Consider the following 25,000-nt stretch of genomic DNA (forward strand, 5'->3'; position numbering starts at 1 on the left):
CCTTCTTGTCCTCGGGCTCTCCCATCCTTCCTGTCCTCGAGTTCTCCCATTCTTCCTGTCCTCGCGCTCTCCCATCCTTCCTGTCCTCGGGCTCTCCCATCCTTCCTGTCCTCGGGCTCTCCCATCCTTCCTGTCCTCGCGCTCTCCTGTCCTTCCTGTGTGTGTGGGGGAGATCTTGGTGGGCTACACTCAGCCTTGTCTCAGGGTAGTACATTAGTGGTCTTTGATATCCTTTGGTGGTGTGGGGCTGTGCTTTGGCAAAGTGGGTGGGGTTATATCCTGCCTGGATGGCCCTCTCCGGGGGTAACTTTGGACAGGGCCAGTGTCCCCCGACTCCCACTGTCTCAGACTCCAGTGTCAGGGGGCTAGGGTCCGTCTGTCCTATCTGGAGTATTTCTCCTGTCTTACCTGGTGTCCTGTGTGATCTACAGTATGCTCCCTCTAATTCTCCCATCTCTCGCTCTCTCTCTCTTTGACCCTGCTGGTCATCTATGAAAGTTTGAACGTCTTCAATAATCTCCACCCGGCACAGCCAGAAGAGGACTGGCCACCCCACAGAGCCTGGTTCCTCTGAGGGGTGGTTCCTGCCTTTCTAGGGAGTTTTTCCTAGCCACCGTGCTTCTACATCTGCATTGCTTGCTGTTTGGGGTTTTAGACTGGGTTTCTGTATAAGCACTTTGTGACATCTGCTGATGAAAAAAGGACTTTATAAATACATTTGATGAATTGATTCATGGCTTTGACTTGTTTTGAATTGAAATATGTTATGTTTCTGTATACTGTTTCCCAAACCAAGGTGGTGGAGAGTTCAGTCTCAGAAATGATTATCGGACATATATGCTTCAACTCACCTGAACTCAAATGGCCTATATAGTGCACTACTTATGACCAGGGCCCATTAGGGAATAGGGTGACATTTGGGATGCAAACACTCCCTTCAGCAAAAGCTATTGTATTTCTTACCATTAATTCACCTTTCATCTTTCCCCTTCTTTACTGTAAACAATTTCATTCTACAGCATACCCCTCTACTCATGCCCCTTCTTCTCCTCCCCCTCTACTCATGCCCCTTCTTCTACTCACCCTCTACTCATGCCCCTTCTTCTCCTCCCCCTCTACTCATGCCCCCTCTTCTCCTCCTCCTCTACTCATGTCCCTTCTTCTCCTCCTCCTCTACTCATGTCCCTTCTTCTCCTGCCCCTCTACTCATGCCCCCCTTCTCCTCCCCCTCTACTCATGTCCCTTCTTCTCCTCCTCCTCTACTCATGTCCCTTCTTTTCTTCCCCCTCTACTCATGTCCCTTCTTCTCCTGCCCATCTACTCATGCCCCTTCTCCTCCTCCCCCTCTACAAAATGCCCCTTCTTCTCCTCCCCCTCATCTCTTCCCCCTCTTCTCATCCCCTCTACCCATGCCTCGTCTTCTCATCCCCCTCTACCCATGCCCATTCTTCTCCCCCCCCTCTTCTTACCCTCTTTCATCTCCTTGGTGTCCTCCTCCTCCTGCTGGTCAGATTCAGGATCAGGCTTCAGCTCTGTGATTTCTTCATCCTCTTCTTCCTCCTCTGAAGAAAGAGAGAGAGAGGGGTATAGAGGGCGGAAGGGGGAGAGAGAGGGAGAGGGAGAAAGAGAGAGAGAGGGGTATAGAGGGCGGAAGGGGGAGAGAGAGGGAGAGGGAGAAAGAGAGAGAGAGGGGTATAGAGGGCGGAAGGGGGAGAGAGAGGGAGAGGGAGAAAGAGAGAGAGAGAGAGGGGTATAGAGGGCGGAAGGGGGAGAGAGAGGGAGAGGGAGAAAGAGAGAGAGAGAGAGAGGGGTATAGAGGGCGGAAGGGGGAGAGCGAGGGAGAGGGAGAAAGAGAGAGAGAGGGGTATAGAGGGCGGAAGGGGGAGAGAGAGGGAGAGGGAGAAAGAGAGAGAAAGAAAGAGCAAGCAGTCATTTTAATCAGCAGCTGTTCCAAGTACTACAACCCCCCCTCTATACTTAATCCACTCCATCCCACCTAATCATTCGCAGGCCTGGCCCACCTGACTAACTGACATTCAGGGCTGGATGGGCCTCCCCCCCACACACACACACACACACACCCAAACACACACACACACAATTAAGTATATTCGGCTTGGCAGGACAGCCTGCAAAGCAAATGATACTACAACAGTACAGGTCAATTGGAGGTTGGAGTATTTTACTAGATTTTACTACTGTCAATTCCATCAGTTGTATTATCGGAACATTGGAAAAACACCTGCAGAAAAATGATTATTAGTAACATTACCAAGCCCACTCCTCCCAACATGATTATTAGTAACATGACCAAGCCCATTCCCCCCCAACATGATTATTAGTAACATGACCAAGCCCACTCCCCCCCCCAACATGATTATTAGTAACATGACCAAGCCCACTCCCCTCCCAACATGATTATTAGTAATATGACCAAGCCCACTCCCCCCAACATGATTATTAGTAACATGACCAAGTCCACTCCTCCCAACATGATTATTAGTAACATGACCAAGCCCACTCCCCCAACATGATTATTAGTAACATGACCAAGTCCACTCCCCCCAACATGATTATTAGTAACATGACCAAGCCCACTCCCCCCAACATGATTATTAGTAACATGACCAAGCCCACTCCCCTCCCAACATTATTATTAGTAACATGACCAAGCCCACTCCCCCCAACATGATTATTAGTAACATGACCAAGCCCACTCCCCTCCCAACATGATTATTAGTAACATGACCAAGCCCACTCCCCTCCCAACATGATTATTAGTAACATGACCAAGCCCACTCCCCCCAACATGATTATTAGTAACATGACCAAGTCCACTCCTCCCAACATGATTATTAGTAACATGACCAAGCCCATTCCCCCCCCAACATGATTATTAGTAACATGACCAAGCCCACTCCCCCCCCAACATGATTATTAGTAACATGACCAAGCCCACTCCCCTCCCAACATGATTATTAGTAACATGACCAAGCCCACTCCCCCCAACATGATTATTAGTAACATGACCAAGTCCACTCCTCCCAACATGATTATTAGTAACATGACCAAGCCCACTCCCCCAACATGATTATTAGTAACATGACCAAGTCCACTCCCCCCAACATGATTATTAGTAACATGACCAAGCCCACTCCCCCAACATGATTATTAGTAACATGACCAAGCCCACTCCCCCAACATGATTATTAGTAACATGACCAAGCCAACTCCCCCGAACATGATTATTAGTAACATGACCAAGCCCACTCCCCCAACATGATTATTAGTAACATGACCAAGCCCACTCCCCCGAACATGATTATTAGTAACATGACCAAGTCCACTCCCCCAACATGATTATTAGTAACATGACCAAGCCCACTCCCCCCAACATGATTATTAGTAACATGACCAAGCCCACTCCCCTCCCAACATTATTATTAGTAACATGACCAAGCCCACTCCCCTCCCAACATGATTATTAGTAACATGACCAAGCCCACTCCCCTCCCAACATGATTATTAGTAACATGACCAAGCCCACCCCCCCCCAACATGATTATTAGTAACATGACCAAGCCCACTCCCCTCCCAACATGATTATTAGTAACATGACCAAGCCCACTCCCCTCCCAACATGATTATTAGTAACATGACCAAGCCCACTCCCCCCAACATGATTATTAGTAACATGACCAAGCCCACTCCCCCCAACATGATTATTAGTAACATGACCAAGCCCACTCCCCTACACAAGATTATTAGTAACATGACCAAGCCCACTCCCCCCCAACAAGATTATTAGTAACATGACCAAGCCCACTCCCCCCCAACAAGATTATTAGTAACATGACCAAGCCCACTCCCCTCCAACATGATTATTAGTAACATGACCAAGCCCACCCCCCTCAACATGATTATTATTAACAAGACCAAGCCCACTCCCCCCCAAAATGATTATTAGTAACATGACCAAGCCCACTCCCCTCCAACATGATTATTAGTAACATGACCAAGCCCATTCCCCCTCCAACATGATTATTAGTAACATGACCAAGCCCACCCCCCTCAACATGATTATTATTAACAAGACCAAGCCCACTCCCCCCCAACATGATTATTAGTAACACGACCAAGCCCACTCCCCTCCAACATGATTATTAGTAACATGACCAAGCCCATTCCCCCCCCCCAACATGATTATTAGTAACATGACCAAGCCCATTCACCTCCCAACATGATTATTAGTAACATGACCAAGCCCACTCCCCCCAACATGATTATTAGTAACATGACCAAGCCCACTCCCCCAACATGATTATCAGTAACATGACCAAGCCCACTCCCCCAACATGATTATTAGTAACATGACCAAGCCCACTCCCCTCCCAACATGATTATTAGTAACATGACCAAGCCCACTCCCCCCAACATGATTATTAGTAACATGACCAAGCCCACTCCCCCAACATGATTATTAGTAACATGACCAAGCCCACTCCCCCAACATGATTATTAGTAACATGACCAAGCCCACTCCCCTCCCAACATGATTATTAGCAACATGACCAAGCCCACTCCCCCAACATGATTATTAGTAACATGACCAAGCCCACTCCCCCAACATGATTATTAGTAACATGACCAAGCCCACTCCCCCAACATGATTATTAGTAACATGACCAAGCCCACTCCCCCCAACATGATTATTAGTAACATGACCAAGCCCACCCCCCCCAACATGATTATTAGTAACATGACCAAGCCCACTCTCCTCCCAACATGATTATTAGTAACATGACCAAGCCCACTCCCCCCCCAACATGATTATTAGTAACATGACCAAGACCACTCCCCCAACATGATTATTAGTAACATGACCAAGCCCACTCCCCCCCCAACATGATTATTAGTAACATGACCAAGCCCACTCCCCCCCCAACATGATTATTAGTAACATGACCAAGTCCACTCCCCTCCCAACATGATTATTAGTAACATGACCGAGCCCACTCCCCCAACATGATTATTAGTAACATGACCAAGCCCACTCCCCCAACATGATTATTAGTAACATGACCAAGCCCACTCCCCTCCCAACATGATTATTAGTAACATGACCAAGCCCACTCCCCCCAACATGATTATTAGTAACATGACCAAGCCCACTCCCCCCAACATGATTATTAGTAACATGACCAAGCCCACTCCCCCAACATGATTATTAGTAACATGACCAAGCCCACTCCCCCCCCAAAATGATTATTAGTAACATGACCAAGCCCACTCCCCCCAACATGATTATTAGTAACATGACCAAGTCCACTCCCCTCCCAACATGATTATTAGTAACATGACCAAGCCCACTCCCCCCAACATGATTATTAGTAACATGACCGAGCCCACTCCCCCAACATGATTATTAGTAACATGACCAAGCCCACTCCCCCAACATGATTATTAGTAACATGACCAAGCCCACTCCCCTCCCAACATGATTATTAGTAACATGACCAAGCCCACTCCCCCCAACATGATTATTAGTAACATGACCAAGCCCACTCCCCCCAACATGATTATTAGTAACATGACCAAGCCCACTCCCCCAACATGATTATTAGTAACATGACCAAGCCCACTCCCCTCCCAACATGATTATTAGTAACATGACCAAGCCCACTCCCCCAACATGATTATTAGTAACATGACCAAGCCCACTCCCCCAACATGATTATTAGTAACATGACCAAGCCCACTCCCCCAACATGATTATTAGTAACATGACCAAGCCCACTCCCCCCAACATGACTATTAGTAACATGACCAAGCCCACTCCCCCCCCCAACATGATTATTAGTAACATGACCAAGCCCACTCTCCTCCCAACATGATTATTAGTAACATGACCAAGCCCACTCCCCCCCAACATGATTATTAGTAACATGACCAAGCCCACTCTCCTCCCAACATGATTATTAGTAACATGACCAAGCCCACTCCCCCCCCAACATGATTATTAGTAACATGACCAAGCCCACTCCCCCCCCAACATGATTATTAGTAACATGACCAAGTCCACTCCCCTCCCAACATGATTATTAGTAACATGACCGAGCCCACTCCCCCAACATGATTATTAGTAACATGACCAAGCCCACTCCCCCAACATGATTATTAGTAACATGACCAAGCCCACTCCCCTCCCAACATGATTATTAGTAACATGACCAAGCCCACTCCCCCCAACATGATTATTAGTAACATGACCAAGCCCACTCCCCCCAACATGATTATTAGTAACATGACCAAGCCCACTCCCCCAACATGATTATTAGTAACATGACCAAGCCCACTCCCCCCCCAAAATGATTATTAGTAACATGACCAAGCCCACTCCCCCCAACATGATTATTAGTAACATGACCAAGTCCACTCCCCTCCCAACATGATTATTAGTAACATGACCAAGCCCACTCCCCCCAACATGATTATTAGTAACATGACCGAGCCCACTCCCCCAACATGATTATTAGTAACATGACCAAGCCCACTCCCCCAACATGATTATTAGTAACATGACCAAGCCCACTCCCCTCCCAACATGATTATTAGTAACATGACCAAGCCCACTCCCCCCAACATGATTATTAGTAACATGACCAAGCCCACTCCCCCCAACATGATTATTAGTAACATGACCAAGCCCACTCCCCCAACATGATTATTAGTAACATGACCAAGCCCACTCCCCTCCCAACATGATTATTAGTAACATGACCAAGCCCACTCCCCCAACATGATTATTAGTAACATGACCAAGCCCACTCCCCCAACATGATTATTAGTAACATGACCAAGCCCACTCCCTCAACATGATTATTAGTAACATGACCAAGCCCACTCCCCCCAACATGACTATTAGTAACATGACCAAGCCCACTCCCCCCCCCAACATGATTATTAGTAACATGACCAAGCCCACTCTCCTCCCAACATGATTATTAGTAACATGACCAAGCCCACTCCCCCCCAACATGATTATTAGTAACATGACCAAGCCCACTCCCCTCCCAACATGATTATTAGTAACATGACCAAGCCCACTCCCCCCAACATGATTATTAGTAACATGACCAAGCCCACTCCCCTCCCAACATAATTATTAGTAACATGACCAAGCCCACTCCCCCCCCAACATGATTATTAGTAACATGACCAAGCCCACTCCCCCCAACATGATTATTAGTCACATGACCAAGCCCACTCCCCCAACATGATTATTAGTAACATGACCAAGCCCACTCCCCCCAACACAGGCCTCAATAGAGAGGAAGTTAGCACACAGGCCTCATCAAAAAGTAAGTTAACACTCAGAAGGTGCCTCTCTGAGTGGCGTGCATGCCCTCGGCTCTGTCCTAACCTCTGATCTTGAGATCCAACAACCCCACCCTAAACTCGACCCCGCAATTACCCTGAATCCCCCCCAGTGAAGGGGGCAAAAGAGGGGCTAACATCCACAAGCACCTGCCAGTCTTCCTGCGGCCTGCTTCGTCCCTCCATTCACCCCCTCTGCCCACCGCCCGTCCCCTCCCTCCCTCTTTCCTCCAGACATGTGTTGGTAACCCCTCCCCCCATCCCATCACCCTGGAAACAGATGGTGAAAATGAGGCCCCAAAAGCCCACTTGAATACCCTACCAGACACCTGTGGCTGCGAACGCGCAAACACACACTCTCTGCACGCTCACACACACCCGAATCCTCAGTGGGCTAGTTGTCATGTTGACCCCTGGGTCGGAGGTTAACTGGGTAGGGGTCGCAGTGACAATGGGCGCCCAGTTCACAGGAGGAAGTGAGTCCATTCCGCCAGACGTGTCACGTCTCACACTCTCAACTCAACACCAGCGCTGTTTGTTTTCAGGGGTGAGTGAGTGTCTGTGTGTGTGTATGACACAGTTTGAATATGCCCTGAAGCCTCCTAAAATTACTGGCTCAAGAGCCTTGTTGATATGAGAATATAGGCCTTCTGTCTATTATCACCATGCCCTTTCAGCTGCTCTGAACCTTCTCAACTGGTTTTGTTTAGATATAATAAATATATGATAAATGTGATTGCAAACACCAAAGATTAGATATGATAAATGTGATTACCAAGACCAAGGACTAGATATGATAAACGTGATTACCAAGACCAAAGACTAGATATGATAAACGTGATTACAAACACCAAAGTCTAGATATGATAAACGTGATTACCAAGACCAAAGACTAGATATGATAAATGTGATTACAAAGACCAAAGACTAGATATGATAAACGTGATTACAAACACCAAAGACTAGATATGATAAACGTGATTACCAAGATCAAAGATTAGATATGATACATGTGATTACCAGGGGAATAATGTAAAATTCAAGAGAAGTTTATTAGCTTTAATATCTTCATCATCTTCGAGACAAAGGAGTATATGGCTTATAAACTCTTTGGAGTTAGCATGTCCATTCAACTCTAACCTGAAGTTACCATATCCTCTCTACAGAGTGTCTCAAATGGTACACTATTCCTTATAGTGTACAACTTCTGACCAGGATATAGGGAATAGGATGCTATTTGAGACACAGCTACAGTGGTTGTCTCCCAAGAGAAAATACTTCAGTGTGAGGATGAAGGATGAGGATGGACCACTGATGTATTGGGTTCGGTCCAACAGCGTGGTTTCCAGCTGAATGGAAGTGTTGCTCTGAGTCAGACAGCATCTAACCAGCAGGGACCGGAGTGGAGAGGCCAGGGAGACAGGCCTAGACAGTCAGCCAGCCAGGCAATCAGTCAGTCAGCCAAGCCAACCAGTCAGTCAGCCAGCCAAGCAGTCAGTCAGCCAAGCCAACGAGTCAGTCCGCCACTGTGTCACAGAGGACAGCCAGGACAGATAGCCACCAACCGACAAACTCACAGGCGGCTCCTCTCTCTCTCTCTCTCATCTCTCTCTCTCTTCCTCTCTCTCCCCGTCATCCATTTCCACCCCTGAGTTTGGTGGAGAGGGGGATGCTTCTCTTTGGTGTCCCACCACCACAGCACCCTCAATGAGGGTGGGAGACAGGACTGGGTGTTGTCCCTTTGGGGTTAGGATGGAGAATGGAGAGGAACAGGGAGAGGGACAGAGAGAGAGAGAGACAGAGATTGCGTGGCCAACATCGCTGGGGTCTGCTGTGAGGAGAGGAAAGGGAGTCGCTCCCAACCTAAACCCATGCACAACCTGACCTTAGATGACCAGGACCGTGGTCAGAATGTGTGGTCATGGGAGGACCATGCAGAGCTGTGCGACCATAACGTAGAGCGGTCCGACTGACAACAGTTGACCACAGAGACTGGAGCAAGCTTCAGTGATTCATAGCCATGTGACATGAGGCTTTGGATTGATTACTTAACGACTGAATACATCTTCCCATATGAAGGCACGGTACTGGAGATACCATGGTCAAAGGTCAAGGAAGAAGCAACCAAATATAACTCAATTTCAATGGAGATTCTCCAAAGCCTTCAAAGATTGTCTCTCCCTTTCTCTGTCTCTCCCGCTCTCTCTCTCAACCCAGTCATGGAATGTTTTCCTGTTCACCGTGGGAACACACATTAACCAGGATCCACCAAGCCACTGGTACCTGGGGGCTGGCTTGATGAAACTCAGCTTCCTTCCTCACGCTGGCCCAGTCAATTCAGCCCAGCCCAGCGGCACATAGACAAACAGGCATCTCCATAGATGCCTATAAGCGGTTAGAACACTCAGCTCAACTCTGACAGAGAAGGGGTCCTTCCGAGTCCTAAGACATAGACACGCCACTCTCTCCCCCCCCAGTTGTGGAGTATTTACTATTTAGATTAGCATGCACGCTACAGGCTAATTACCAGCTTAATCGTACGCTGGGGAGTGAAAAGGCCTGAGCCAGCCAGTCAGAAGCATTGTTAGTCATTTTGTGGATACCTCTACAGTGAATTATCTCAGATGAACTGAAATTGGCCAATCCATTATGAAGGCAGAGAAAATAAACAGTAATTCAATGGCACTATAAGGATCTTAGGAGCGGGACTCTCTGTGGAGAGCTTAGTGTATTATACTGTGATTGGCTGGACGGTTAAGATATATCCACCACATGTGGAGAGCATTACTATAAATATACTAAGAAAAGTCAGAGACAGCTACCACAGTAGTTAGAAATGACCCATGTTGTGCTGTAGTGAGAGATACAGCTACCACAGTAGTTCGATACGACCCATGTTGTGCTGTAGTGAGAGATACAGCTACCACAGTAGTTAGATACGACCCATGTTGTGCTGTAGTGAGAGATACAGCTACCACAGTAGTTCGATATGACCCATGTTGTGCTGTAGTGAGAGATACAGCTACCACAGTAGTTAGAAACGACCCATGTTGTGCTGTAGTGAGAGATACAGCTACCACAGTAGTTAGATACGACCCATGTTGTGCTGTAGTGAGAGATACAGCTACCATAGTAGTTAGATACGACCCATGTTGTGCTGTAGTGTCAGATACAGCTACCACAGTAGTTAGAGACCACCCATGTTGTGCTGTAGTGTCAGATACAGCTACCACAGTAGTTAGATACGACCCATGTTGTGCTGTAGTGTCAGATACAGCTACCACAGTAGTTAGAAACGACCCATGTTGTGCTGTAGTGAGAGATACAGCTACCACAGTAGTTAGATACGACCCATGTCATGCTGTAGTGTCAGATACAGCTACCACAGTAGTTAGATACAACCCATATTGTGCTGTAGTGAGAGATACAGCTACCACAGTGCATAACCATACCACTGGGTTTCACAGCATCATGTTTTCGTATTTGTCCCAAATGGCACCCTATTCCCTGTGAAGTGCACTACTTTTGATCAGGACCCATAGGGCTCAGGTCAAAAGTAGTGCACTACATAGGGAATAGGGTGCCATTTGGCAAGCCTAAGAATATATTCCAACTAGTAACTAGAAGAGATCAAAGATCCCTTTTTATTCTGAATCCCCAGGAAGTGTTGGCATGATGCTGAAATGTGCAAGCTCACGCTCATCACTGGGGAGATGAAGGCTGGGGTGGGTTGGCCTGCCTGCCTGTCTGTGTGACTTGGAGAGGGTCCAGTGCTGTGTTAGAGGGTTAGGTTGTTAGAGGCCGTGCCAGCGCCTGTACTGCCACTGACAGAGGAGTGTTGACACCTAGCGCATCCTGTGACACACAGAGACATAAGGGCACACACAAGCAACAGACCTGGGTTCAAATACTATTTCAAATATCTCAATTACTTTGATATACATTCAAAGTAACTATTCAAATATATTTTATTTGGAAAGACAAGCAGTTTAATATTTTTATGAATGTGTAATTACTCAAATACACTCCCATGCATTTAACCCAGGTATTTGAAAAAATTCTCAAATAGTATTTATTTTTTACAAAATAACCATTAAGTACTTGTTTTGAAAATACTCAAATAAATAGAAAAAGTATTTGAAAGACCAGATACTGAAACACACATGTATTTGAACCCAGGTCTGATTCGTACACACACACACACACACGCACACACACACACACACACACACACACACACACACACACACACACACACACACACACATAACGTAACACATAAACACACACATAAAACAACATACACACACACACACATGAAATAACACACACACATACACACACATGAAGTAACACACACATAAAGTAGCACACACACACATAAAGTAACACACACACACACACACATAAAGTAACACACACACACAAAGTAACACACACACACATAAAGTAACAAACACACACACACATAAAGTAACACACACACACACACACACACATAAAGTAACACACACACACATAAAGTAACAAACACACACACATAAAGTAACACACACACACACATAAAGTAACACACACACACACACACACATAAAGTAACAAACACACAGACTTAAAGTAACACACACACACACACACACATAAAGTAACACACACACACACATAAAGTAACACAAACACACACACACATAAAGTAACACACACACACACTTAAAGTAACACACACACATAAAGTAACACACACACACACACATAAAGTAACACACACACACATAAAGTAACAAACACACACACATAAAGTAACACACACACACACATAAAGTAACAAACACACAGACTTAAAGTAACACACACACACATAAAGTAACACACACACACACACACACATAAAGTAACACAAACACACACACACATAAAGTAACAAACACACACACATAAAGTAACACACACACACTTAAAGTAACACACACACACTTAAAGTAACACACACACACATAAAGTAACACACACACATAAAGTAACACACACACACACACATAAAATAACACACACACACACACACACACATAAAGTAACACACACACATAAAGTAACACACACATAAAGTAACACACACACACATAAAGTAACAAACATACACACACATAAAGTAACAAACACACACACACACATAAAGTAACAGACACACACACACATAAAGAAACACACACACACACACATAAAGTAACACCTACCCACACGAACATAAAGTAAAACACACACATATAAAGTAAGACACACACACACACACACAGAAACACACATAGGTAACACGCACACACACACAGAGAAACACACATAGGTAACACACACACACATAAAGTAACAAACACACACACACACACACACAAAGTAACACACGCACACATAAATTAACACACACACACACACATACATAAAGTAACAAACACACACACACACACACACACACACACACACACACATATGCATAAAATAACACACACACAAAGTGACACACACACACACACACATAAAGTAACACACACACACACACATGAAGTAACACACACACACACACACACATAAAGTAACACACACATAAAGTGACACAAACACAAAGTAACACACACACACACACACACACATAAAGTAACACACACACACACACGCGCATAAAGTAACAGACACACACACACGCATAAAGTAACACACACACACACATAAAGTAGCACACACACACACACACATAAAGTAACACACAACCATAAAGTAACACACACACACACATTAAGTAACACACACACATAAAGTAACACACACACACACATAAAGTAACACACACACACATTAAGTAACACACACACACACACACACACATAAAGTAACACACACACACATTAAGTAACACACACACACACACACATAAAGTAACACACACACATAAGTAACACACACACATAAAGTAACACACACACATATAAAGTAACACACACACACACACATAAAGTAACACACACACACACATAAAGTAACACACAGACACATAGTAACACACACACATAAACACACACACACATAAAGTAACACACACACATAAAGTAACACACACACATAAAGTAACACACACACATAAAGTAACACACACACACACATAAAGTAACACACACACATATACATAAAGTAACACACACACACCACACACATACACATAAAGTAACACACACACATAAAGTAACACACACACACATAAAGTAACACACACAGGACAGGCGTTAGACAGCAGTAGGATGACACCAGACTCTTTCATCCACTGGTTTATTGGGCCAAGCTGCTGGGGCCCTAGAGATGATTACACTATCATGCTGAGTCACACACACACACTCACATACACACGCACACGCGCACACACACACACACACACGCACGCACACACACACATTCCCGTCATCTCTGACAGAGGAGTTTTGCAAAACGTTGGGAATGAGGACATATAAGAGAGTATGGGAGGAAGGGAGGAGTGGAGGAGGAGAGTAGGATAGGAGGAGAGGAGGTGGAGAGAGGAGTAGGAGAGGAAGATAGGACGAGGAGGAAGGGAGGAGAGGAAGAGGAGGTAAGGGGCACTTTCAAGGGGCAAGAGTTGCAGCATCCTACGCACTGGGAATAACCCTTTAAATGAGAGCGAACACACACACACACACACACACACACACACACACTGTAAAGAGGGGGGTTCTCCTCAGAAGTTGGGTGTTGAGCAGCCTGTAGACCACAACACAGACTCTGCACTGATGAGTAGGAGGAGGTGACGAGAACTTGAAAGACTCCTCTAATGTGGCCCTGGCACGACACCCCCTGTTCTGTCCTGTTCTGCTCTGTTCTGTTATTTTCCTGTTCTGTTATTTTCCTGTTCTGTTCTGCTCTGTTATTTTCCTGATCTGCTCTGTTTTTCTCTGTTCTGTTCTGTTATTTTCCTGTTTTGCTCTGTTCTGTTATTTTCCTGTTCTGCTCTGTTATGTTATTTTCCTGTTCTACTCTGTTCTGTTATTTTCCTGTTCTGCTCTGTTCTGTTGTTTTCCTGTTCTGCTCTGTTCTGTAATTTTCCTGTTCTGCTCTGTTATTTTCCTGTTCTGTTATTTTCCTGTTCTGCTCTGTTCTGTTATTTTCCTGTTCTGCTCTGCTCTGTTCTGTTCTGTTATTTTCCTGTTCTGCTCTGTTCTGTCATTTTCCTGTTCTGCTCTGTTCTGTTATTTTCTTGTTCTGTTCTGTTATTTTCCTGTCCTGTTCTGTTCTGTTATTTTCCTGTTCTGCTCTGTTCTGTCATTTTCCTGTTCTGCTCTGTTATTTTCCTGTTCTGTTATTTTCCTGTTCTGCTCTGTTCTGTTATTTTCCTGTTCTGCTCTGTTCTGTCATTTTCCTGTTCTGCTCTGTTCTGTTATTTTCCTGTTCTGCTCTGTTATTTTCCTGTTCTGCTCTGCTCTGTTCTGTTCTGTTATTTTCCTGTTCTGCTCTGCTCTGTTCTGTTCTGTTATTTTCCTGTTCTGCTCTGTTCTGTCATTTTCCTGTTCTGCTCGGTTCTGTTATTTTCATGTTCTGCTCTGTTCTGTTCTGCTCTGTTCTGCTCTGTTATTTTCCTGTTCTGCTCTGTTCTGTTCTGCTCTGTTTTGCTCTGTTCTGACTGAGACAAACGCCTGCCTGATATCACACTATCCTCATACTGCCTGATATCACACTGTCCTCATACTGCCTGATATCACACTGTCCTCATACTGCCTGATATCACACTGTCCTCATACTGCCTGATATCACACTGTCCTCATACTGCCTGATATCACACTGTCCTCATACTGCCTGATATCACACTGTCCTCATACTGCCTGATATCACACTATCCTCATACTGCCTGATATCACACTGTCCCCATACTGCCTGATATCACACTATCCTCATACTGCCTGATATCACACTGTCCTCATACTGCCTGATATCACACTGTCCTCATACTGCCTGATATCACACTGTCCTCATACTGCCTGATATCACACTGTCCTCATACTGCCTGATATCACACTGTCCTCATACTGCCTGATATCACACTATCCTCATACTGCCTGATATCACACTGTCCCCATACTGCCTGATATCACACTATCCTCATACTGCCTGATATCACACTGTCCTCATACTGCCTGATATCACACTGTCCTCATACTGCCTGATATTAAATGGCACCCTATTCCCTAATCCCTATCTGCTCTACTTTTGACCACAGCCCATAGCACTATATAGAGAATAGGGTGCCATTTGGGACGCAGCTCAGACATCACATCACATTCAACTGTCAAATATTACAAATGATCTCACCTGGGGCCTGTTACAGTAGGGGAACTACAACACTCAATTCTACAACACCCAATTTCACAACAGACAATGTGAACTCCGTGGGTGGCGTAAACGATCTCTGAAGAGAGATAGGGAGCGTCAGTTATCAACAAGACCTTTTGTACCTGTTAGTGGACCCAATAGGCCTACCATTTCCAGTCAATTCTGAAATGTACATTTTTGCTTTTGCTCTGTTTTGTTCTCCTACAAAGTCCGACAATGTAATCCTACATTTGACACAGGAAGCTCACAACGTGTTTGAGTGTGTGTGTGTGTGTGTGTGTGTGTGGTCTTGTTCTTCTATCCCCTAAAGTCCCCACAAGGATAGTAAAACAAGGAAATGTCTCCCATTTCCCACGTCCCCATGAGGAGATGAGGGGGTGAAGGCTATTTCAATTTTAGGGGTTAGAATCAGGGTTAACTTTAGGGATTAGGGAAAATAGGATTTTTAATTGAAATTCATTTTAGGTCCCCACGGGGATAGAAGAACATAAGGTTTGTGTGTGTGTGTTTGTGTGTTTGTGTGTGTGTGTTTGTGTGTGTGTGTGTGTGTGTTTGTGTGTGTGTGTGTGTGTGTGTTTGTGTGTGTGTGTGTGTGTGTTTGTGTGTGTGTGTTTGTGTGTGTGTGTGTGTGTTTGTGTGTGTGTGTGTGTTTGTGTATTTGTGTGTGTTTGTGTGTTTGTGTGTTTGTGTGTGTGTGTGTGTGTGTTTGTGTGTGTGTGTGTGTGTGTGTGTGTTTGTGTGTGTGTGTGTGTGTTTGTGTGTGTATACACTCTAAGGAGCACCATCATCATACATAAAAGGCAAGCTGTGAAGTAAACTATACATTACCTACTCTTTCTGTAAATCCTTCCTTATCACACAATGGGTGGGAGGCAGTGCTTTAGTTAAATTGGTAAAAATCCCTGTTCTACTGCTCTGTGGCATCTAACTCTGTGAAAGAGCATTCCTCTGGCTGTGTAATGGAAAAACACCCAGGGATTTTGTTGTCTGTCCTCCATGGGTTGCAAAACAGTCATTTGTCATCATTATGACAAATGGTCCCAGTCCCAAATGACACCCAGTTCCCTATATAGTCAACTACTTTTGACCCGAGCCCTTTGGGTCCGTGGTCAAAAGTAGTGCACTATTGCAACCCATGGAAGCCGGGCAACAAAAGTAGTGGACTATGTCGGGAATAGGCTGCCATTTGGGACATACTCATGGACCGATCGATTGTCTGTCCCGTTTATACCAATCTGCAAAGGAGCGGTGCTCTGTGTGAGTCTGTGGCTGGCTGTGCTGAGGAAACCTGCCTTCTCCCGTGAGATGTACCTCTCTATCTGGGGCCGGGAAATATTCAGTGAGAAGGAGATAAAGATAGAAAAGATCCACTTTGACCACAGATAACATTCTCGGCCCCTTCTGGTAACGTTTCAGGAAGCTGTTGTCAGATTGGACAGAGCTTCTAAACAAAGTGAAGAGACATGCAGTTTGAATGTTATTCGTCATATATTTACAATATCGTATTCTTTTTCAATAGTGATGTGAATAAATAAAGCATTTCAAATTACAGACGTTGATTTTAATTCATACAAATGTTAACACTTGGATAATGGTGTGTAGGGCCATTTTATATCCAAATTCTATAACACAGCCAATACAGCCAATAATGTGTTCCAGTAGTCAAACTCAAACATGTTGTAATAAGTATGATCCTCTTGCATTGAAAATGTCTTTTTTTCTACCATATCATCTGTAAGGTGATGAGGATCTGCCTCTTTTCAATGTACTGATGAACAATGATTATGTCTTACAGGCAGACTAGACACTATACCATAATTAGGGGTCTTCAAGGAAGAGCCAGAAAAGTGTAGTGTCTCCAGCAGTGTCTACAGTGAAGTGTCTTTAGCCTAGCTGTACTGCCTCTCTGTCTCGTAAAGGAAATGTTTTATGGAAGTGATAAAACAACTGAAATATTCTGCACGCTGTATCCTACTGTAAGTTTATACACTAAGCTAGACGCTAGGAGAGAACCTGTTGGAATGGTTTGACCAAAAACGGAGACAAATATAATTAAATATAGTTCATGAATCATGCTTATCCCACGATACTTGTATCACAGTCAATTAAGAACAACATTTATCCACACTATCTAACAATATGGGTCATCGTTTAAACACTAACACACAGAGAAACACACTCTTATTCACTAAACAGTCTATCCTTCGTACATTCTAACAACTCACAGCCTAATAACCAGGATGACTTCCATTCATTTGTCAGCCCTTCCCTTCCCTCTTACTCCACACACTGACCCCTCAGTAGCTACTGTGAAGGGGGAGAGTTTCAGTAATAAACCTCCACTCTGCAACGCTAGGCCCCAGCCTGCTCCTGGATCTAGCCTGGGTCAGGGATTCTTTCTGTGGGCTGAAGCTAGCCCTGTTGTGCCAGTGGACCTGGCACCTTCCCAGAACCACATCTTTACAGAGCCATCATGCCACGCCTCGCCATGCTCCCAGGCAGGCGGCGAGCGGCCACAGCACATGATTAAAACTCATGACATCAAACTTTCCAAGCCTCGCTCCTGTCACATCCAGCCAGTCGTCCAACTCACTTTTCAACACGTTTCTGTTTGAAGAAGGAGCTTAAATGCAGAATGTGTCATTTCAGGGATATGGGTCCTACCTCTGATCTGTTTGAGGTATAGAGTAGATTGGGTGGTATTATCTGTTTGAGGTATAGAGTAGCTTGGATGGTATTATCTGTTTGAGGTATAGAGTAGATTGGATGGTATTATCTGTTTGAGGTATAGAGTAGCTTGGATGGTATTATCTGTTTGAGGTATAGAGAAGCTTGGGTGGTATAATAGGTTTGAGGTATAGAGAAGCTTGGGTGGTATAATAGGTTTGAGGTATAGAGTAGATTGGATGGTATTATCTGTTTGAGGTATAAAGTAGATTGGATGGTATTATCTGTTTGAGGTATAGAGAAGCTTGGGTGGTATAATAGGTTTGAGGTATAGAGTAGATTGGATGGTATTATCTGTTTGAGGTATAGAGTAGATTGGATGGTATTATCTGTTTGAGGTATAGAGTAGCTTGGATGGTATTATCTGTTTGAGGTGTAGAGTAGATTGGATGGTATTATCTGTTTGAGGTGTAGAGTAGATTGGATGGTATTATCTGTTTGAGGTATAGAGTAGATTGGATGGTATTATCTGTTTGAGGTATAGAATAGATTGGATGGTATTATCTGTTTGAGGTATAGAATAGATTGGATGGTATTATCTGTTTGAGGTATAGAGTAGATTGGATGGTATTATCTGTTTGAGGTATAGAGTAGATTGGATGGTATTATCTGTTTGAGGTATAGAATAGATTGGATGGTATTATCTGTTTGAGGTATAGAGTAGATTGGATGGTATTATCTGTTTGAGGTATAGAATAGATTGGATGGTATTATCTGTTTGAGGTGTAGAGTAGATTGGATGGTATTATCTGTTTGAGGTATAGAGTAGCTTGGATGGTATTATCTGTTTGAGGTATAGAGTAGATTGGATGGTATTATCTGTTTGAGGTATAGAGTAGATTGGGTGGTATAATAGGTTTGAGGTGTAGAGTAGATTGGATGGTATTATCTGTTTGAGGTATAGAGTAGCTTGGATGGTATTATCTGTTTGAGGTATAGAGTAGATTGGGTGGTATAATAGGTTTGAGGTATAGAGTAGCTTGGATGGTATTATCTGTTTGAGGTATAGAGTAGATTGGATGGTATTATCTGTTTGAGGTATAGAGTAGCTTGGATGGTATTATCTGTTTGAGGTATAGAGTAGATTGGGTGGTATAATAGGTTTGAGGTATAGAGTAGCTTGGATGGTATTATCTGTTTGAGGTATAGAGTAGATTGGATGGTATTATCTGTTTGAGGTGTAGAGTAGATTGGATGGTATTATCTGTTTGAGGTATAGAGTAGCTTGGGTGGTATAATAGGTTTGAGGTATAGAGTAGATTGGATGGTATTATCTGTTTGAGGTGTAGAGTAGATTGGATGGTATTATCTGTTTGAGGTATAGAGTAGATTGGATGGTATTATCTGTTTGAGGTATAGAGTAGATTGGGTGGTATAATAGGTTTGAGGTATAGAGTAGCTTGGATGGTATTATCTGTTTGAGGTATAGAGTAGATTGGATGGTATTATCTGTTTGAGGTGTAGAGTAGATTGGATGGTATAATAGGTTTGAGGTATAGAGTAGCTTGGATGGTATTATCTGTTTGAGGTATAGAGTAGATTGGATGGTATTATCTGTTTGAGGTATAGAGTAGCTTGGGTGGTATAATAGGTTTGAGGTATAGAGTAGCTTGGATGGTATTATCTGTTTGAGGTATAAAGTAGATTGGGTGGTATAATAGGTTTGAGGTATAGAGTAGCTTGGGTGGTATAATAGGTTTGAGGTATAGAGTAGCTTGGATGGTATTATCTGTTTGAGGTATAAAGTAGATTGGGTGGTATAATAGGTTTGAGGTATAGAGTAGCTTGGATGGTATTATCTGTTTGAGGTATAGAGTAGTTTGGTGGTATAATAGGTTTGAGGTGTAGAGTAGATTGGATGGTATTATCTGTTTGAGGTATAGAGTAGCTTGGATGGTATTATCTGTTTGAGGTATAGAGTAGATTGGGTGGTATAATAGGTTTGAGGTATAGAGTAGCTTGGATGGTATTATCTGTTTGAGGTATAGAGTAGATTGGATGGTATTATCTGTTTGAGGTATAGAGTAGCTTGGATGGTATTATCTGTTTGAGGTATAGAGTAGATTGGGTGGTATAATAGGTTTGAGGTATAGAGTAGCTTGGATGGTATTATCTGTTTGAGGTATAAAGTAGATTGGATGGTATTATCTGTTTGAGGTGTAGAGTAGATTGGATGGTATTATCTGTTTGAGGTATAGAGTAGATTGGATGGTATTATCTGTTTGAGGTATAGAGTAGCTTGGGTGGTATAATAGGTTTGAGGTATAGAGTAGATTGGATGGTATTATCTGTTTGAGGTGTAGAGTAGATTGGATGGTATAATAGGTTTGAGGTGTAGAGTAGATTGGATGGTATTATCTGTTTGAGGTATAGAGTAGCTTGGATGGTATAATAGGTTTGAGGTATAGAGTAGATTGGATGGTATTATCTGTTTGAGGTATAGAGTAGATTGGATGGTATTATCTGTTTGAGGTGTAGAGTAGTTGGGTGGTATAATAGGTTTGAGGTATAGAGTAGCTTGGGTGGTATAATAGGTTTGAGGTATAGAGTAGCTTGGGTGGTATAATAGGTTTGAGGTATAGAGTAGCTTGGGTGGTATAATAGGTTTGAGGTATAGAGTAGCTTGGGTGGTATAATAGGTTTGAGGTATAGAGTAGCTTGGGTGGTATAATAGGTTTGAGGTATAGAGTAGCTTGGGTGGTATAATAGGTTTGAGGTATAGAGTAGCTTGGGTGGTATAATAGGTTTGAGGTATAGAGTAGCTTGGGTGGTATAATAGGTTTGAGGTATAGAGTAGCTTGGGTGGTATAATAGGTTTGAGGTATAGAGTAGCTTGGGTGGTATAATAGGTTTGAGGTGTAGAGTAGCTTGGGTGGTATAATAGGTTTGAGGTATAGAGTAGCTTGGGTGGTATAATAGGTTTGAGGTATAGAGTAGCTTGGGTGGTATAATAGGTTTGAGGTATAGAGTAGCTTGGGTGGTATAATAGGTTTGAGGTATAGAGTAGCTTGGGTGGTATAATAGGTTTGAGGTTTAGAGTAGCTTGGGTGGTATAATAGGTTTGAGGTATAGAGTAGCTTGGGTGGTATTATCTGTTTGAGGTATAGAGTAGCTTGGGTGGTATAATAGGTTTGAGGTATAGAGTAGTTGGGTGGTATAATAGGTTTGAGGTATAGAGTAGTTGGGTGGTATAATAGGTTTGAGGTATAGAGTAGCTTGGGTGGTATAATAGGTTTGAGGTATAGAGTAGCTTCGGTGGTATAATAGGTTTGAGGTATAGAGTAGATTGGATGGTATTATCTGTTTGAGGTATAGAGTAGCTTGGGTGGTATAATAGGTTTGAGGTTTAGAGTAGCTTGGGTGGTATTATCTGTTTGAGGTATAGAGTAGATTGGATGGTATTATCTGTTTGAGGTTTAGAGTAGCTTGGGTGGTATAATAGGTTTGAGGTTTAGAGTAGATTGGATGGTATTATCTGTTTGAGTTATAGAGTAGATTGGATGGTATTATCTGTTTGAGGTATAGAATAGATTGGATGGTATTATCTGTTTGAGGTATAGAGTAGCTTGGGTGGTATAATAGATTTGAGGTATAGAGTAGCTTGGATGGTATTATCTGTTTGAGGTATAGAGTAGATTGGATGGTATTATCTGTTTGAGGTATAAAGTAGATTGGATGGTATTATCTGTTTGAGGTATAGAGTAGATTGGATGGTATTATCTGTTTGAGGTATAGAGTAGTTGGGTGGTATAATAGGTTTGAGGTATAGAGTAGCTTGGGTGGTATAATAGGTTTGAGGTTTAGAGTAGCTTGGGTGGTATAATAGGTTTGAGGTATAAAGTAGATTGGATGGTATTATCTGTTTGAGGTATAGAGTAGATTGGATGGTATTATCTGTTTGAGGTTTAGAGTAGCTTGGGTGGTATAATAGGTTTGAGGTATAGAGTAGCTTGGGTGGTATAATAGGTTTGAGGTTTAGAGTAGTTGGATGGTATTATCTGTTTGAGGTATAGAGTAGCTTGGATGGTATTATCTGTTTGAGGTATAGAGTAGATTGGATGGTATTATCTGTTTGAGGTATAGAATAGATTGGATGGTATTATCTGTTTGAGGTGTAAAGTAGATTGGATGGTATTATCTGTTTGAGGTATAGAGTAGCTTGGGTGGTATAATAGGTTTGAGGTATAGAGTAGCTTGGATGGTATAATAGGTTTGAGGTTTAGAGTAGTTGGATGGTATAATAGGTTTGAGGTTTAGAGTAGATTGGATGGTATTATCTGTTTGAGGTATAGAGTAGATTGGATGGTATTATCTGTTTGAGGTGTAGAGTAGATTGGATGGTATTATCTGTTTGAGGTATAGAATAGATTGGATGGTATTATCTGTTTGAGGTATAGAGTAGCTTGGGTGGTATAATAGGTTTGAGGTATAGAGTAGCTTGGATGGTATTATCTGTTTGAGGTATAAAGTAGATTGGATGGCATTATCTGTTTGAGGTATAGAGTAGATTGGATGGTGTTATCTGTTTGAGGTATAGAGTAGTTGGGTGGTATAATAGGTTTGAGGTATAGAGTAGCTTGGGTGGTATAATAGGTTTGAGGTTTAGAGTAGCTTGGGTGGTATAATAGGTTTGAGGTATAAAGTAGATTGGATGGTATTATCTGTTTGAGGTATAGAGTAGATTGGATGGTATTATCTGTTTGAGGTTTAGAGTAGCTTGGGTGGTATAATAGGTTTGAGGTATAGAGTAGCTTGGGTGGTATAATAGGTTTGAGGTTTAGAGTAGTTGGATGGTATTATCTGTTTGAGGTATAGAGTAGCTTGGATGGTATTATCTGTTTGAGGTATAGAATAGATTGGATGGTATTATCTGTTTGAGGTATAGAGTAGATTGGATGGTATAATAGGTTTGAGGTATAGAGTAGCTTGGATGGTATTATCTGTTTGAGGTATAAAGTAGATTGGATGGTATTATCTGTTTGAGGTATAGAGTAGCTTGGGTGGTATAATAGGTTTGAGGTATAGAGTAGCTTGGATGGTATTATCTGTTTGAGGTATAAAGTAGATTGGATGGTATTATCTGTTTGAGGTGTAGAGTAGATTGGATGGTATTATCTGTTTGAGGTATAGAATAGATTGGATGGTATTATCTGTTTGAGGTGTAGAGTAGATTGGATGGTATTATCTGTTTGAGGTGTAGAGTAGATTGGATGGTATTATCTGTTTGAGGTGTAGAGTAGATTGGATGGTATTATCTGTTTGAGGTGTAGAGTAGATTGGATGGTATTATCTGTTTGAGGTATAGAATAGATTGGATGGTATTATCTGTTTGAGGTGTAGAGTAGATTGGATGGTATTATCTGTTTGAGGTGTAGAGTAGATTGGATGGTATTATCTGTTTGAGGTATAGAGTAGATTGGATGGTATTATCTGTTTGAGGTGTAGAGTAGATTGGATGGTATTATCTGTTTGAGGTGTAGAGTAGATTGGATGGTATTATCTGTTTGAGGTATAGAATAGATTGGATGGTATTATCTGTTTGAGGTATAAAGTAGATTGGATGGTATTATCTGTTTGAGGTGTAGAGTAGATTGGATGGTATAATAGGTTTGAGGTATAGAGTAGATTGGATGGTATTATCTGTTTGAGGTGTAGAGTAGATTGGATGGTATTATCTGTTTGAGGTATAGAGTAGATTGGATGGTATTATCTGTTTGAGGTATAGAGTAGATTGGATGGTATTATCTGTGTGAGGTATAGAGTAGATTGGATGGTATTATCTGTTTGAGGTATAAAGTAGATTGGATGGTATTATCTGTTTGAGGTATAGAGTAGATTGGATGGTATTATCTGTTTGAGGTATAGAGTAGATTGGATGGTATTATCTGTGTGAGGTATAGAGTAGATTGGATGGTATTATCTGTTTGAGGTATAAAGTAGCTTGGATGGTATTATCTGTTTGAGGTATAGAGTAGATTGGATGGTATTATCTGTTTGAGGTGTAGAGTAGATTGGATGGTATTATCTGTTTGAGGTGTAGAGTAGATTGGATGGTATTATCTGTTTGAGGTATAGAGTAGATTGGATGGTATTATCTGTTTGAGGTATAGAGTAGCTTGGATGGTATTATCTGTTTGGTATAAAGTAGATTGGATGGTATTATCTGTTTGAGGTATAGAGTAGATTGGATGGTATTATCTGTTTGAGGTATAGAGTAGCTTGGATGGTATTATCTGTTTGAGGTATAAAGTAGATTGGATGGTATAATCTCCAATGAGTCAGTTGCGGGAGTTGTGCCATACGTTGAGTGTGTTACCATGTCTTAATGTGTGAGATTATAGTTAGAGAAGAGAGAAAATGATGAGCCTATAATGATGGTAAGCAAAGAAGACTGAAAAAACAAAGTAATGCATATACTGAGGAAAACAAAATCTTGATTAAAAGGGAAATTATAATTAAGTCATCATATCGAAATAAATGTTGGTCTCATGATAATATACTTATATTTGAAATA

General features: G+C 42.7%; 1 protein-coding gene across 10 annotated transcripts in view; it reads right to left on the bottom strand.

The window, feature by feature from the left end:
* The window catches only part of LOC110488015 (cytoplasmic dynein 1 intermediate chain 1), a 111,631-nt gene that overhangs the window by 55,879 nt on the left and 30,752 nt on the right, over positions 1–25,000 (bottom strand). For all 10 annotated transcript variants that reach the window (XM_036970943.1, XM_036970939.1, XM_036970941.1 and 7 more), the window contains one exon: positions 1,470–1,562. In XM_036970943.1, coding sequence (XP_036826838.1) covers positions 1,470–1,562 — 93 coding nt within the window. The remainder of the gene's footprint in view (positions 1–1,469; positions 1,563–25,000) is intronic.

The sequence above is a fragment of the Oncorhynchus mykiss genome, chromosome 32 (assembly GCF_013265735.2).
Source record: "Oncorhynchus mykiss isolate Arlee chromosome 32, USDA_OmykA_1.1, whole genome shotgun sequence".
Lineage (NCBI taxonomy): Eukaryota > Metazoa > Chordata > Actinopteri > Salmoniformes > Salmonidae > Oncorhynchus > Oncorhynchus mykiss.